The 16,747-nt window shown below is 36.9% G+C and overlaps 1 protein-coding gene across 6 annotated transcripts in view; it reads left to right on the top strand.

The window, feature by feature from the left end:
• The window catches only part of RASA2 (RAS p21 protein activator 2), a 142,699-nt gene that overhangs the window by 113,725 nt on the left and 12,227 nt on the right, over nt 1-16,747 (top strand). For 2 of the 6 annotated variants that reach the window (XM_032347149.1, XM_032347169.1), the window contains exons 18-24: nt 410-483; nt 1,014-1,120; nt 3,476-3,487; nt 11,769-11,851; nt 12,742-12,950; nt 13,860-13,963; nt 14,281-14,470. In XM_032347149.1, coding sequence (XP_032203040.1) covers nt 410-483; nt 1,014-1,120; nt 3,476-3,487; nt 11,769-11,851; nt 12,742-12,950; nt 13,860-13,963; nt 14,281-14,470 — 779 coding nt within the window. Of the gene's footprint in view, nt 1-409; nt 484-1,013; nt 1,124-3,475; nt 3,488-11,768; nt 11,852-12,741; nt 12,951-13,859; nt 13,964-14,280; nt 14,471-16,747 lie in introns of all 6 variants that reach the window. The other 4 variants (XM_032347160.1, XM_032347187.1, XM_032347155.1 and 1 more) reach the window with 2 other exon arrangements.

The following is a 16,747-nucleotide window of genomic DNA, read 5'->3' as shown; positions in this document are numbered from 1 at the left end:
CACAGAGAGTACAATGTATAAATATTCACACTAAGTAAGATAAATACAGACTATAGATAGCCTTTGATAGTTCAAATTAAGTTGTGCTCCCAGATGAGTTTACTGTCAATCAAAAAGCAAAACAACTCTTTTTATTCAGAACTTTATAGATTTCAGAATGGTAGTTTAAGGACTGTAGATTGAGCTATTTTTTAGGGAAACATATTCTGGGTTTTAAGTGACTTGAGAATAAACTCTTTAGAACACCTATCCAGTGTGTAATTTAGGACTTCCTCTACAATTAAATATGTGTTTTGCTTTATAAGTTATAATTACATGTATTCTTTAAAGAACTTTATATATTGAAGATAAACTGAATTTTTGATGTATGTTATCACAAAGTGTAATTTTTGCCCATTTCTCTATTTAGTTCTTGGATGAAATTTCATCTACTGAAACTAAAGAATCCAGTGGTACGAGTGAGCCTGTGCACCTGAAAGAAGGGTAATTTCATGAATTTAGAGATTAAAGTCATGTCAGTGTAGATGTGATGTGAGTACAAAAAGCATGGGTCTGGAAGTGAGGAAATCTGGGGTTTGTTCTGTATTAGAACTGCTTAAGTAACATCGATTAGGTAGGTCACACTGTCGTATGAACTTTATGCCACATGGGAATGATTCCTTGTTCATGTGGTCCTGGAGTAGTTTTGTAACTGTAATGAGATTATGGATATTAGAATACTTTGAAAAAGTAACAGCACTCTTCAGTCTTGAAGCAGTGTTATCATTGGAAGTTAAAGGGGAACTTCAGTTAAAGTTTGGTCCTTTCAGTTCTGAATAGCACAATTATAAGTATTAAATTAAGACTTTATTCCCTTAGCATGACCAAAATAAATACAGAAGTTATAGATAACAAAGACATTTTCATATACTTAATATGATCTTACATGGCCTTTCATGTCAAAGAACAGTTTTTGTTGTGGATGAACTATTTTAATATTTGTAACTAAATTTTCCTATCTGTTGTTTTGGCAGTGAGATGTATAAAAGAGCTCAGGGAAGAACTCGGATTGGGAAAAAGAATTTCAAGAAACGGTGGTTCTGCTTAACAAGCAGAGAGCTCACCTACCACAAACAGCCAGGTAGTTGTGTTTATGCTTTATTTTGGGGCTTTTTCCTTATTTTCGGTGAAGATGGCTTTTTTTTTCTTTTTTTTTCTTTTTTTTTTTTTTTTTGCTGCTTAGTATAATTCTGGCCAAGCTTTTCACCAATAATTACTGCAGTGTATAGTTTCTCACAGTGATGCACACACATTAAGGATACAGTAAATACCTGGCAGGCGACACCATGTAAATTCCATTTTTTCCCCTCACACATGCTCTGTTTTCTAAAAAATCCTTGGTAAATTCCAGTTACCTAGAACTTGGGAGTTTCTTTTAACTCTCAGAGCCAAATTGGTAAGAATCCGTATCTAATAAATTAGAGTATTTCAGTGATTTGCTGGATAGCATCAGCTAAAAATTCCCGTAGTCATACCATAGATTTTGATTCCTATATAGTTATCAGATTCATTCTAGACTTTTGGCCAAGCTGTCTTCAAGATGGAAATTTTAATGATTTGCCTCCTGAGAAAGCACAGGGGGTTGTTCGGATGAAGAAAGCCATCTTCCTACAGTGTGATTTGAGGGATTTAGAAAGGCACATTTTGTCCCTCAGTGGACTGACACGCTGCTTAAAATGCCCATATTTTAAGTTTATTCCTTTGGGGTAAAGCATGATCCACAGAAGGCCATTAGCTCCTTCTGGTATCTTAACAAGAATATAATAACTACATCATGAATCACATTTAGTAGAATCCCTTACATTCACAATGATCAGGACACAAAGATGTTCCCTTAAAGCAAAAATCATTTAAAAACAGACAAAAAGGTACATATGTATCTTAAATATTTATATATTTATTTACTAATCTTTTGATAATCAAGATCTTTTCTTTGAATATGGATCTATCAATTGGATTTATTACCCTTTGTCTTTCTTGTGCAAATATACCCATAATGCATCAATTTTCTGGTTGATTTCTCCAAAGTGAATCTAGAACTTAAATACTTGAAAAGCAATTCCAATACAGAATCCAACTAGATTTCATGGTAGTCACCCCTAAACTTTTATAGATGTCTCACCCCCATATAAATCAACTTTATTTATATGGGTATGGATCTCCTCTTTTGAAGCTTCTCAAAACACTCACCTGATTTTCAGATAAATAGTAAACCTCTTAATGGGGGGCATTTATTTTGTCACTTTACATATATTTAAATAAGTTATTATAACATGGAAAAATTGCATAAATAGGTTTGGGAACAAACCCAGTGGAGTTGGTAAACAAAACAAGCCTAGCCAACGGAAACAGAAGGAGGCAGTCTTAACAGATAGAAGCCTAGTAACCACAAGCATTCTGCATCCCATGAGCATCATTTGTTATGTTTTACAGTGTACATGGAGAGCCTCAGTTAATCCATTAGCTCTGTTAGGTAAAGATCTGCTAAAGAGAGCTTCTGCTGTAAATTCTGAAATGATAGCAAACACCAGTCATTGGGTGCTTTCAAGAGAATGTAGATTCAACTAAGTAGAATGTTTCAGTGGACATTTTTGAAGAGTAGAGTGAGAAGAAAAATTGTTTCATAATTCTTTATTATGGCTCTACCAAAATGACTGCATATAGCCAAGTGTATTAGTAAGATATAAGAAATCAAAGTCATTTTATTTTTAGGCATCCGGATAATTTGTTATGTAGTCAGATGACAAAAGAACATAAGCTACATACTTCACCTTCCAGGCAAGCATTTTTTAAGCTAAATATATTTTGAGTATTTTAGAAGTCATAGCTTATATTGAACACTATATAAATGCTTTCACATATATAGCAGCTTTAAAAAAGTAGCTGTCATAATATACTAATTATATTGACATTCATAGTACCTTGAAATAAAATATAAATTAGTCATTCTCCATGAATAAATTAGCTGTTTTTTCCTCATTTAAAGTATTTTCTAATCCAAACTAGTATTCTAAAGTCTTTTTTGGCTTTAGAATCAGAATCAAGAATCAGGTGATAGCTCAGGCCTTTTTCCTCCAGAAAAGTGTACATTCAAACTAGACACAAAATTTTGCATGTAATTTCAGTGAGTTTGTAGATCCAAAGTTCTTTAGTGGTTTTTAAGAACCTCTGTTTTAGCTAGTGATCTTATGAGGATAAAATTCTATAGAGTGATTAGGCTGCTCTAAGTATAAAAAAGGCACATTAGAAATTACATTGTTTTCAGGCCTTAAGGAATTTAACCTACTGGAATGACATTGGAGGAATAAGCTCTATTATATGAAGTTTCAGGATTACTTATCAAAGCCTACAGTTTTAAGCATCCATGGTTTTTGTTTTAACTATTTTGATGGATTTTTCCAAAATGTATTACATGCTTCCCTGCCTTCTAAAAAAGAATTCATTGAACGTAAGTTACCATTTTCTAGATGACTTGGGGTTGTCATTGATAATATTACTTATTATGTAGTGCTTTGGTTTAGTGGTGTTTTCAGGGCTGCTTATGGGTATGTGCAGCTGTTTACTCCCCAGCTAAATGCCTTGGACTGCTGTGCTTTTATGTTCCTGTGTTTGCTTTATACAGTTTTTCTCTATCCCCTTTATATGCAGGCTGTTACATTAAATTTCTTGTGCTGTCAGCGAACCATAATGTAACATCTCACACCCACCTTCATCACCCAGCTCAATATTTTACTAAAATATACTGTGAATGAGGATACAGGTATTGTGTTTGTTAAAATTGTACATTAAGATGCTCTTATGTAAGACTTAACGACTTTCCTCTATGGAGGAAATGCATGGGCTTTGGATTCTCTGTTTAAGCAGATGTTTTGCTTACTTCCTGTTTCCTTGCTGTTCCTGGATAGCCAAGACTCCTAGTTAAATCTCTTGCTACATTTGCTGTGTGACTTTGGTGTCTGAAAGCATGTCTCCCAGATTTTCTATAAATGGCTCTAAACCATTGATTGGGTCTTTTGCTCTGCCTCTTACTGGACGCTAGTATTCTGAATCAAGAGGCACCCTTCATGTTCTGGATCTTTTTTAAAGATAGTACTCAGGTGTTTTGCTAAAGGATCAGATACCAAGAGTGAGAGAAAGGCAAGGCAAGGGTAACTCCAAGGATTTGAGCTTACACAACTACAGTGTTGAAGTTGCCTTTTTGAAAACAGACCCATGCGTTCTCTATAGTGAAGGAACTTGTTTAGCCATAACCCAGAGATTTGGTGGGTTTGGTTCCAGACCATAGCAGTAAAGGTAATTAACAGTAAGGTGAATCAAATGAATTTTTTGGCTTCCCGGTGTGTATAAAAATTATCTTTATGCTCTACTGCTATCTATTAAGTGTGTAATAGCATTATGTCTAAAAAAGACAATGTACATACCTTAATTTAAAATACTTTATTGCTAAAAAAAAATGTGAACAATCTTCTGAGTTATCAGCAAGTTGTAATCTTTTTGCTGGTGGAGGGTCTTGACTTGTTATTTGGCTGCTGGCTACTCAGGGTGGTGATTACTGAAGGTTGGGTAGCTGTGGCAATTTCATAAAATAAGACAACTGTGAAATTTGCCACATCAATGACTCTTCTTTCATGAATGATTTTTCAAGAGTATGTGATGCTCTTTGATAGCATTTTACAGACAGTAGAACTTCTTTCAAAATTGGAGTCATTCCTCTCAAACTCTTCCATTGCTTTATCAATTAAGTCTTGGTTTATCATTTCACCAGTCTTCACAGCGTCTTCACAAGAATAGATTCCATTTCAAGAAGCTACTTTCTTTGCTCATCTGTAATAAGACTCCTCATCCATTGAAGTTTTATCTTGAAATTACAGCAGGTCAATCACATCTTCAGGCTCCACTTCTAACTCTAGTTCTCATATTCCTTCCAGCACATCTGTAGTTACTTCCTGCATTGAGGTCTTAAACCTTTCAAAGTTTTCAGTGAGGGCTGGAATCACCTTTCTTCCAAACTCCTGTTAATGTTGATATTTTGACCTCTTCTTACAAATCACAAATGTTCTTAATGGCATCTAGAATGGTAAATCCTTTCCAGAAGGTTACAATTTATGTTGCTCAGATCCATCAGAGGAACCACCATCTGTGGCAGCCATAGCCTTAAGAAATGTTAAGTATTAAGACTTAAAAGTCCGAATTCCTCCTTGATCCATGGGCTACAGAATGGAGTTGTATTAGCAGGCATGAAATTAATCTCATTGTATATCCTCAGCAGAGCACTTGGGTGACCAGGTGCATTGTTAGGAGCCTTAATATTTTGAAAGGAATGTCTTTTCCTGAGCAGTAAGTCTGAAATATATGCTATACTATGTTGTAAACCGATGTGCTATCATCCAGGCTTTGTTCTAGTTAGCAAGGCAGAGTAGATTCAGCATAATTTTTAAGGGCCCTAAGATTTTTAGAATGGTAAATAAGCATTGGCTACATTTGTTCCTAACAAGAGAGCCTGTCTTTTGAGACTTTGAAGCCTTGAAGCCAGGTATTGACTTCTTTCTAGCTGTGAAAGTCCTAGATGACATCTTCTTGCAATGTACATGGAATATCTGTTGTTTAGTCTTGCTACCTTTCTCAGTTATCTTAGCTAGATCTTCTGAATAACTTGCTGCAGCTTCTACATTAGCACTTGCTGCTTCACTCTGTACTTTTGTGTTACGGAGACAGCTTCTTTCCTTCTTTTTCTGCTAGCTTCAAGAGACTGGGAGCAGGGGACAACAGTCGAAAAGACTGCTGCCCTTTCTGCTAGCTTCAAACTTTTCTCATGCAGCCTAGCTTTCGGTGTATCTTGGCTTTCAGCATTCCTTCCTCACTAAGCTTAGTAATTTCTAGCTTTTGATTTAAAGTGAGATGTACAACTCTCCCTTTGACTTGAACACTTTGCCACTTCCAGTCGGCAATGGGAGAAGAATTGGCACAAACAAGCCAGCTGCAAGAGACTGGGAGCAGGGGACAACAGTCGAAAAGACTGCTGCCACAAGCAACTCCACAGTCTCACTTTTATTGGATAGAAACAATAGCCAACAGAAGGACCGATGAAGGTCAAACGTTAGTCACACATCTTGAGGACAAGTAAGGAGGATAAAGTTTATAGTTAACCAAGCACATTCAAAGGACTCATCTAAAAATCAACGGGCGCTTCTGGGAAGAGAAAGGAGCGATAACGGAAAAGGGAAGCAGGCTGTATTTCGTTCCACCTTGAGCTGACCCAGCGTTCCCCGGTGCTCGGCTTCAGGCTTCCCTGAAGCGGGTGGCGTTTTGCCCTGGGCTGGCCGGGCATTCCCGGCTGCCTGGCTTCTGTGAAGAGGCGGAGTTCCGCTCTGAGCGAGCCAGGCATCCCCAGCTGCCCAGCTTTACTGTCGTGTATTGTCCTTCTCCCAAGACCTGTTGCCAGTATATGTTTTTCTTAAGGCCATATCTAAATGTGCTTGGCAACTAGTAAAATCCTCCAGGGGTTATAGTTTAAGTAACAAATTGTTCCAAGGGGCATTGCTTTATCAATTAAGTTTAGATAATATTCTAAGTCTTTGTTTATCATTTCACCAGTCTTCACAAGAATAGATTCCATTGTAGGGTTATTAATTAGCCTGATTACAGTATTGTGTCTCAGAGAACAGGGGAGGACCAAGGAGTAGGGAGACACGTGGGAGAATGGCTGGTTGGTGTAACATTCAGAACACGCATAACATTTATCAGTTGGGTTTGCTGTCTTATATGGGCATAGTCCAAGGCACCCTAGAAGAATTACAATAGTAATATAAAAGATCACTGATTACCATAACAAATACAATAATAACGGGAAGGTTTGAAATATTAGGAGAATTACCAAAATGTGACGCAGACACGAAAAGAGCAAATGCTGCTGGAAAAATGGTACCAGTAGACTTGCTTGATGCAGGATTGCCACAGACCTTCAATTTATAAAAACCATAGTATCTGTGAAGTGCAATAAAGCAACACAATAAAATGAAGTATGTTGGTATTAAACTAATTCTTTCATAGAAAACAGTTAACTTGGAAGAATATAAAAGACAACTCTGAAGGATTTGACCCTCAAAAATGGGAAACATGTTGGAATATATTACTATATACCTTTTCTCTCTCTGAGGCACTCCTAGCCTGTACAGTGTGAGATGGCTGAAATTTAAGGAGGAAGCCACAGTTTTACTGGCTTGAGGTGTTAGAAGATATAGTTCAAGGCTGCCAGAGGAGGTAGAAGTTGAGGAAAAAGAGGATGAGCCTTCCAGTCTGTATATGAACTCCCCAGAAATCCTTGGCTGACTTCTTCAACTGCTTATGCAAGGGAATTTCAAAGAAGCTGCTGAAAAGCAGTAATAGGAAGGATTTAAAATGGTGAACAGAAATTTCAGTTTCTTTTCTACCCAGAAGAAACATTTTGGAATTTTAGAAGGGCTTAATGAACACGCTGGGGTTTTCATTGAAATAGCAAAAAGGCAGTGGCTCAGCAGTAAAGGCTGTTCTAAGATTAAGAATAAAGTATAAAGCCAGGTCTCAGAGTGACCAATTAATATAACTGTTTAAGGTAAGGTAACTGAATCCAGGCTCTACATAATGTCATTTATTATGTCCAGTAAACAATGAAACATTAACAAGTTTGAGCAGAAACAATAAAACAAGACACATAGTCAAGAGAAAAAGTAGTCAGTAGAAGTAGACCCCTATGTAATTTTCATGTTGGAATTGCAGACATGAATTTTAAAGGTATTACAAGTACTTCAGGCACTTAATGTTACAAACAGTCCTGAGTAAAGAAGGATTTCAGTAAAAGAAACATTAGAAACTATCAGAAAGGATGAATACCCAACTTTTGTAGCAACATGGATGGGACTGGAAGAGGTTATGCTGAGTAAAATAAGTCAAGCAGAGAGAGTCAATTATCATATGGTTTCACTTATTTGTGGAGCATAACAAATAACATAGAGGACAAGGGGAGTTAGAGAGGAGAAGGGAGCTGGGGGAAATTGGAAGGGGAGGTGAACCATGAGAGACTATAGATTCTGAAAAACAATCTGAGGGGTTTGAAGTGGCGGGGGTAGGAGGTTGGGGGAACCAGGTGGTGTGTATTAGGGCACGGATTGCATGGAGCACTGGGTGTGGTGCAAAAACAAGGAATACTGTTATGCTGGAAAAAAAAAAACCTACTAAAAGGAATCAAATGGAAATCTAGAAGTGCAGTATTTCAGTTGAAATAGTAAAGAGAAGTTCAGGGAACTTGAATGTAGATTAGTAGAAATTATCCAGTCTGGAAACACAGAGAAAAAAGATGGAGAGAAAAAAAAAAAAGAAAAAGGAAAAAACAATAGAACCTTAGTGGCTTTTGGAACAATATCAGACAGTCTAACATGGTTGGTGTCAGAAGGAGAGTAGAGAAAGCAGAAAAAATACTTAAATAATGGCCTCAAATGTGGTGAAAAGCATTATTTTACAGATCTAAGAAGGTCAGTGAACTCCAAGTGTGATAAATACAATGAAAATCACACTTAGACATACAGTAATTAAACCAGAGAAATACAGAAAATCTCAAAAGCAGAAGAACAGAGGACAAATTGCATACAGGAGAACAACAATACATTTGTTGTATGTTTATCTTAATGTCTGCAGTTAATCAAAGTCTCCATTCAATTAGGAAAAGAATAATAGGATGCTTTCAATATGTTATTTTCCCAGGCATCTCCCTAATGAAGTCATGTGGCTCTGTAAGACTATTTTCTCTTTTTCTTTTGCCTTTTTTACATTATACTTTCATAATTTTCTATCCATTTTGTCAGTTTTGCTGATTTTTTTGCCCAGCGCTATTTCTTACATATTTGCCTTTTCCTGCATTTATTATTTATTTTGCAAGAGTGCTTTCCTCAAGGAATTATTTCAGTAGGCTTATGGCTGATAAATTTTCTGAGTCCATGCATAATTTTTTAAAAGTCTATTTTACCCTTACTCTTGAATGATAGGCTAGATTTAAAATCACTTTCCCTGAGAACTTTGAAGATACTGCTCCGTGGTTTGCTGGTTTCCATTGTTGCTGGTGAAAATTTTGATGTCAGGCTGATTGTGTCTTGATTCTTCTCCCTAGTAACTCTAAGAATTTCTTTAGCCTTCAAGTTCTAATATTTTACTGCCCAGTGTGAGATTATGGACTTTTTCCTTCCATGCTGCTCAGCACTTGTTGGATTCTTTCAGGCTGGAGGGTTTTTTGTTGTTGTTGTTTTTGTTTGTTTGTTTGTTTGTTTTTAATCTCTGGGACATTTTCATGGGTAATTTTCTCCTGAACACCCTGTTCTGTTTCTGGAATTCTTATTAGGTACTAAAACTGATACATCCGTCCATCATGGCTCTTAACTTTTTAAACTTTGTTTCTTTGTCCTTTTGTTTCTTTCTCCTTTTTTACAGTATTTTTGTAGAGTCATCAGTAAAGTCTTCTATTTTAGTAATCACCTTGTAATTCGTTTCAGTTAACACTAGTAACTGTGAAGTTAACTCTTTTGACATATGCCTGGGAGCAATATACTTTCTCTACATATGTTATGTTATAACTTGCCCAGAATGAACAAATAAAGCAGTTCTAGGGTATGTGATTGTGTATTAAACAAATCTAAAGATAGAAATTCCTGCAAAACTACCAAATTCTCTGGAATCTCTGTGGTGCTACTCCATGTAGATCAGTACCCAGAGGTACTTTATTGTATCCCTCATTTCCTCAGATGTTATTCTCTTTGTTTTATCTGTGTCCCTCTTTCAGGGTGCTGGTTTCTCTCATCATTTGGTGATCTTTTTGGTGATTTGTTCATCTTTGTGTTTTTACAGTCTGTTCACCTGCTTGAGTGTTCAGTAGCTCACTGCCAGTGATTGTGAGGGAGGGAGGTACAGGACAAACTGCTGAGGGGCAAGGCTGCTTCTTGTCTTCTGGTGTGGCTGTTTTCCTTCCCTCCCGAGGGATAGCAAATACCTGTGACATGGCACTGCTCTGCAACCCCAGTAGGAACATTACTGCTTAGCCTGGGATATAAACCTCTGTTGACTGCTGCTTAGTACAAGCTAAGGGAGGGGGAGCTCTTCCAGATGCAGCTTACCTGTTAATCATCCTGATGTATGTCTGAGTGTGTGTGTCCTTGTGTCCCCAATACCCAGCTTTCTGTGTCCAGTGACTCTGGCTTGAAGCTCTCTTCTGACTACTCCCACTTCTGCAGATGTCTTTTCCTACACGTAATTTGGGCTGTGGCTTCCTTCAGTTTACTCTCCTCCCCCACTCCCCCACCAATGCCATAAATTTGATCTTGTCTGCCTCCAGGAGACTGCTGATAGTCTTTTCTTATTTTCTTATTCACTTAGGATTTGTATTTGTAGATTTAATGTTGTTTCCTGAGAAAAGTTTTTCCCTAACCATCCAGTTTAAAGTAACTTCCCAGCTACTTTCTATCACCTTAGGTTATTTTCATTATAGCATTTATCTCTACCTAATACTTGTCTTTTGTAAGTCTTTCCAGACCTAAATGCAGACTTCATTAGGGGCCTTATATTTTTTGTTTACTGCTGTATCTCAGGTGGTTAGAAGACTCTCTGGTATATACTAGACATTAAATGTATGATAGTTGAATTAAGTCAATTTATTTTTTCTAAAAAATTATACATCACATCTGCTTGAATTACACAAATTTTAGATTTTATACCAGCAGCTGGACTTAATAGATATTTTAGGTTAACCTCTCTGTTCAAGACCCAAAACATTTCTTAACCAAGTAATTTTCCTTGACCAGAAAGCTGTATATGAACCCATGGACCGGTATGAATGTAAAATTCTTAACTTGCTGCACTTCAAATACAGGTCATTAAACAGTGGGAGGATTAAAGCAAAGCTTCAGTTTTTCTAAGAACATTACAAATGACAAGGAAAAGCCATAATTATATTTGCTTTTAGTTTCTATGACTATATGAGATACAGTATATTCTCAGGTAAATTGTAAATCGAAATGCATCATATCGTCATGCCATATTATAATGGAGTTCCTTTAAAAGGCAAACTCAAATTTCTAAATTAGGTGTAAAGGATTCACTTTACCAAATAAAGTTTTTACTCTTGTTCCCTATATTTCTTAAGAGTAAATTTGGTAGTTCTAGTCATCTGACCACCTAGTATATGATAGTAATAAACAGTTTTTCAAATTAGAATCATTGTTTTCAGGGTTAGTCCTTTAAGTATTAGACTGTTAAAACAGAAAAATCTGCTTAGCAGTCTGATTCACCCATTAACGTGAGAGAACTCCCTCAAAGAAAATTACGTATCTGGGCAAGGTACGTAATTGACCAGGCCTCTACTACTAAGTATGGTATTTTTATAGTTCCCATATAATTGTTACAAAATACAGCATTTTAATTTTCTACATCAAGATCAAATTTATTCTCACATTTTTCCTTAAAAATGTTTTTTTTTCCTTAAAAATGTTTTAAATTTTATATTGAAAAAGGTGAAGAGAAAGTAACTTATAAAAAACAAGCAAAATTCATCAGTTCCTTAAAACAAAGAATACTTTCATGTATATCATTTGGAAATCTTTAGGTTACTTATATTCTTGCTGTGAAGAGGATGGCTTAAACCTTACAGAATTAATCTCTTATAATTCTTATGGAAATCATTTTAATTTTGTTCTACTTCTTTTATTATTTAGGCAAAGATGCAATTTACACAATTCCAGTGAAAAACATTCTTGCTGTAGAAAAACTGGAAGAGAGCTCTTTCAATAAGAAAAATGTAAGTTACATGAATAATCACTTAAACCTTTTTAAATTACACATATTCCTTGATTGAAAATGTTCAAGATTTTGTATTTGCCATTAATCATTAATATTTTCGTCTTTGACTAGAATTTTCTTAAAATTGTCCATTATTTTTCCTGAAACTAATGTAACATTGTGTGTTCACTATACTCAATTAAAAAATTTTTTAAAGAAAATGTTTTAGGGGCGCCTGGGCGGCTCAGTGGGTTAAAGCTTCTGCCTTCGGCTTGGGTCATGATCCCAGGGTACTGGAATCAAGCCCCACATTGGGCTCTCTCTCTCTCTGCCTGCTTCTCTGCCTACTTGTGATCTCTGTCAAATAAATAAATAAAATCTTAAAAAAATAATAATTTTTTTTTATATAAGTAACAAAGTACATTGTTGTTGTTGCTTTATATAGTCTGCCTAGCCTATTAAGTTAAAGGTACTTTTCTCAGTACTTCTCTAATCTGACCTTTCAAATCTTTAGTAATATTATAGTCCTAGCCAATCTGTGCAATCTTATATACTGTATACTCAAACCAATCGGGATGATTTCCCATTTCTCTGTATTCTCCCACTGCTTTGTCCTTACTCATATTTTTTCCTCCATCCACAGTTCCCTTCCTTTATTCCTATTTATATGATAGTCCATTCTTTGGACATGTGTGACTTCTAAAAATTACATTCTGTTGTACTGCTTAGTACCATGTGACTCAGATTGTCCTTGGAACTAATTTACTTGAAAAGTAACTATTTGTAAGATACCAGAGCTGCAGTTACCTAGCCAAGCAAACTGTATTTCTCTTATATACCTTTTTCTGTTTGTACTGTGTTGGTTTTTTAGACTCTGTTTCTAACTTTTTATCTTAATTGCATATGAAGATGTTCCAAGTAATACATATGGAGAAACCACTCTATGTCCAGGCAAATAATTGTGTAGAAGCTAATGAATGGATAGACGTACTCTGCAGGGTGAGCCGATGCAATCAGAACAGGCTCAGCTTTTATCATCCCTCTGCGTATCTCAACGGAAATTGGCTCTGCTGTCTGGAGACTAGTGAAAACGCTCTTGGCTGCAAGCCATGTACTGCGTAAGTTTCTTTCTGATTAAAAAAAGCAGTGTTTTAAGTATGGTGTATCAATAGAATGGAATATTATCAGCCATAAAATGGAATAAAGTATTGATACATGCTGCAACGTGGATGGACCCTGAAAACATACTAAGTGAAAGAAGTCAGAAACAGAGGCCATACTCTATATGATGACTTTGATATAAAGTATTCAGAATAGGTAAATTTATAGACAGTAGATTAGTGGTTGTGATGGCCTGGAGGGAGGGTGGTTTGGGGAGTGCTAATGGATACTGGGTTTCTTCTTGGAGTGATGAAATTGTTTTCAAATAAGTAGTGGTTAACACAAGTCAAAAAAAGTGGGGTTGGCATAAAAAGACTTAATCTCACAAAACGAACTGAGGGTTGCTGGGGGGAGGGGGATGGGAGAGGGTGGTTGGGTGATGGACATTGGGGAGGGTATGTGCTATGGTGAGTGCTGTGAAGTGTGTAAATCTGGTGATTCACAGACCTGTACCCTTGGAGCTAGTAATACATTATATGTTAATAAAAATTTTTTTTAAAATAGTGGGGTTGGTGGGGAGCACCATCGAAGTAGAGGCACAAGCCTGAGCAAGGAAAGACTTCACATTCTCTTACTAATTGTATGGAAAAGCCATTGTACCCTTATGCACTTAAGAAGAAATGTATTGCTTTTGTGATGAAGCTTAGGTGTTACAAAAATGATTTATCTTAGATTGGATTTTGGATTAGATTTCCACTAATGACCTCTCTTGGCCCCATTTTATTAAATTGACAAATGAGACTAGATATCTGAGTTTCCTTCTGCAAAGTTCTGAGGTTTTGTTTTTTAATCTTAAGTCATCAAAAGTTTTTGACATGTTAACAAAATGAAATGTTTCAATGTCTTTAATTTCATTTTTACCATAGAGGGGTCCCTGCAGACATCCAAATAGATATTGATGAAGACAGAGAAACGGAAAGAATTTATTCCCTTTTTACCCTCAGTTTACTTAAGCTGCAGAAAATGGAAGGTAAATATACTATTAGAATATTTTTATATAGCCATGATCCTTCATTACCAATTCCTGAAGTAATTGCATAGTTTTACCAAAATGTTACTTATGTGGACATTGATAAACTCCCAAAGGGGTGTTTTTCGTAGATACTCACGAAGATACTGTTTTTGCATAAATGTGTTCATAATTAATGAAATTAAAGTATGTGGGTTATGTGTGCATTACCAGGGGGAAGTCTTCCTAGCTTGAGACACTCAAATAGTTCTTATTATACTGAAAGTTACGTTTATGGAATTTAGATTTCTGATCAAATATTGTACTGCTCCTTTTAGAGGCTTGTGGAACTATAGCAGTCTACCAAGGACCACAGAAAGAGCCTGATGATTATTCTAACTTTGTAATCGAGGATTCTGTAACAACCTTCAAGACAATTCAGCAAATAAAAAGCATCATAGAGAAGCTAGATGAACCTCATGAAAAGTATAGGAAGAAAAGATCAAGTAGTGCAAAATATGGGAGCAAGTAAGTATTTTTAAGATACTTTAAACATGTTTTTAAACATTGTTTGAGATTCCAGCTACTACTCTTTACTCAAACCTGACAGGCAGGTTCCTTCAGGTTTACCTTCGTCTTTCAAGACCCCGCTCAAAACCTCTCTTGTGCAGAAGCTCCCCAGGCCACTCACCCAGTGATCTTTGTTTTTACAGTTCTGCTGTTGTTTCATTATGTTGGTGCTGTACTTCATCACCACTTTTAAGGTTAAAATTAATTATTTCATTAAATACATAGTAGCTTTTGTTTTTGTTTTGTTTTTACCCTTACTCTTCCAACTTAGTATCTTCCACACTGTCTTATATATACTAGGACAGAAAAAGAATTAGCCAAGTCACATTCTAATTGGTTCTTTGGGTCCATCTCAGATGTAGGTGACTGTTAGAGCGGATGACAGCAGGAGCATCTAACACTTCATCAGGAGCTTAGTCCACCACCAGGCACTGTACCTATTTTACATCATATTCTGTAGAGTATATTTAGAATCTCCACTGAGATGGCTTAACCAATAGGAAAAATTTTATTTTAATTCTTTTTTAAGATTTTATTTATTATTTGAGAAAGAGCATGAGCTGGGGGGAAGGACGGAGGGAGAGGGAGAAGCAGACTCCTCATTAAGCGCAGAGCATGAAGCAGGGCTCAATCCCAAGACCCTGAGATCATGACCCAAGCCAAAGGCAGACCCTTAACCAACTGAGCCACTAAAGCATCCTACAAGAGAAGAGGACATTTCTTAATATCACAAATTAAGTCCTAACTTCTCTAGTCAGTTAGACCAGCAACTCAGTATTGTTATCATAGACCATCTAGACACTTACCTGTCCTCAAAAGGTGATTTCTGTCATCCTCAGCTTTGTCCCTTCATGGTCATGGATGAGCTGAAACAGTTCATGATCTTTTGTGTAGTAGTATCCAGAGGCAGAAAGACATTATTTCCTTCTAAGAGAAAAGAACCTTATCTAAAGTACCTCCAGCTTTCCCTGGAACATAGGGCTGCACAGTATCAACACTAGGATCAGAGTTCCGTTTGCACGAGGTCAATAGGGAGGAGATAGTTCTTAGACCACAATGTACACTGTCTCATTCATCCTCACATCAGCCCCACGTGGTTATATTCCCACTTTACAGCTGGAGAAACTGAGGCTTGGAGATGTTAAGTACTTTGCCCAAGGTTTTACCGCTAATTAGTGAGGGGGCTTTGAATCCTGGCCCCACCGTTTTAAGTGTTCTTAAAATAATGTGATCATTGGGGCACTTAGGTCGCTCAGTCATTTGAGCATCTGACTCTTAGTTTCAGCTCAGGTCATGATCTCAGGGTCGTGAGATTGAACCCCACCCACCCACCCACCCAGGCTCTGCTCTGGGTGAGGAGCCTGCTCGGGATTCTCTCCCCCCTCGCCTGTTCGCTCCCTTTTAAAAATGTGATTATTAATTATATTTGTGATTTATGAACAATAAAAATCAGTTTGACAGATACAAGTGCTCCCTAGATAGAAGGTTCAGTACATTAGAAAGTTTATTGTAACCATCCGAATCCCGTCTTCTCTACAGTAGTATAATTGGTTCTCTTCCCACAGTGCTAATACAGTTTTCTTGAAGTCCCCAGAAATTTCCATTTGAAGTCCTAGCCAGTGCTTGACCACTCTTCTTAAATAGTACCTGTCCCCTGCCCCTGACAGACACACACACCCTACCTTTTCCCACCTTTATTTTTCTCTATTAAAAAGTATCAGTCTTGGGGCACCTCAGTCGATTGGGCATCTGCCTTCCGCTCAGGTCATGGTGCCAGAGTCCCTGGGATCCACCCTGCCTTGGGCTCCCTGCTCACTGGGAAGTCTGCTTCTCCCTCTGCCCTTCACCCTACTAGTACTTTCTCTCTTGCTCTCTCTCTCAAATAAATGAAATCTTTAAAATATATATATATACACATACACACACACAAATATACATATCAGTCTCTCAGGGTGCCAGGGTGGCTCAGTAGGTTGAGTGTCCAGCTCTTGATTTCCAGTTGAATTGAGATCTCAGGGTTGTGTCATCGACCCCCACCTCCATCTCCCCACTCAGTCAGAGTCTGCTTCTCTTGCCCCTCCCCCTGCACACATAGGTGCTCTTGTTCCCTCTCCCTCTCTCTCCCCAACCAGAAGTAAGTAAGTAAATAAATAAATAAATTTTTTTTTTTTAAATCAGTCTCTTGTGCAAAGTAGTTTCCTTGTTTGTTTTACTTTCCCTATAGCAGAAAGTAAG

Source organism: Mustela erminea, chromosome 1, assembly GCF_009829155.1.
Source record: "Mustela erminea isolate mMusErm1 chromosome 1, mMusErm1.Pri, whole genome shotgun sequence".
In the NCBI taxonomy this organism is placed as follows: Eukaryota; Metazoa; Chordata; class Mammalia; order Carnivora; family Mustelidae; genus Mustela; species Mustela erminea.
This window is presented reverse-complemented; position numbering and strand designations above follow the sequence as displayed.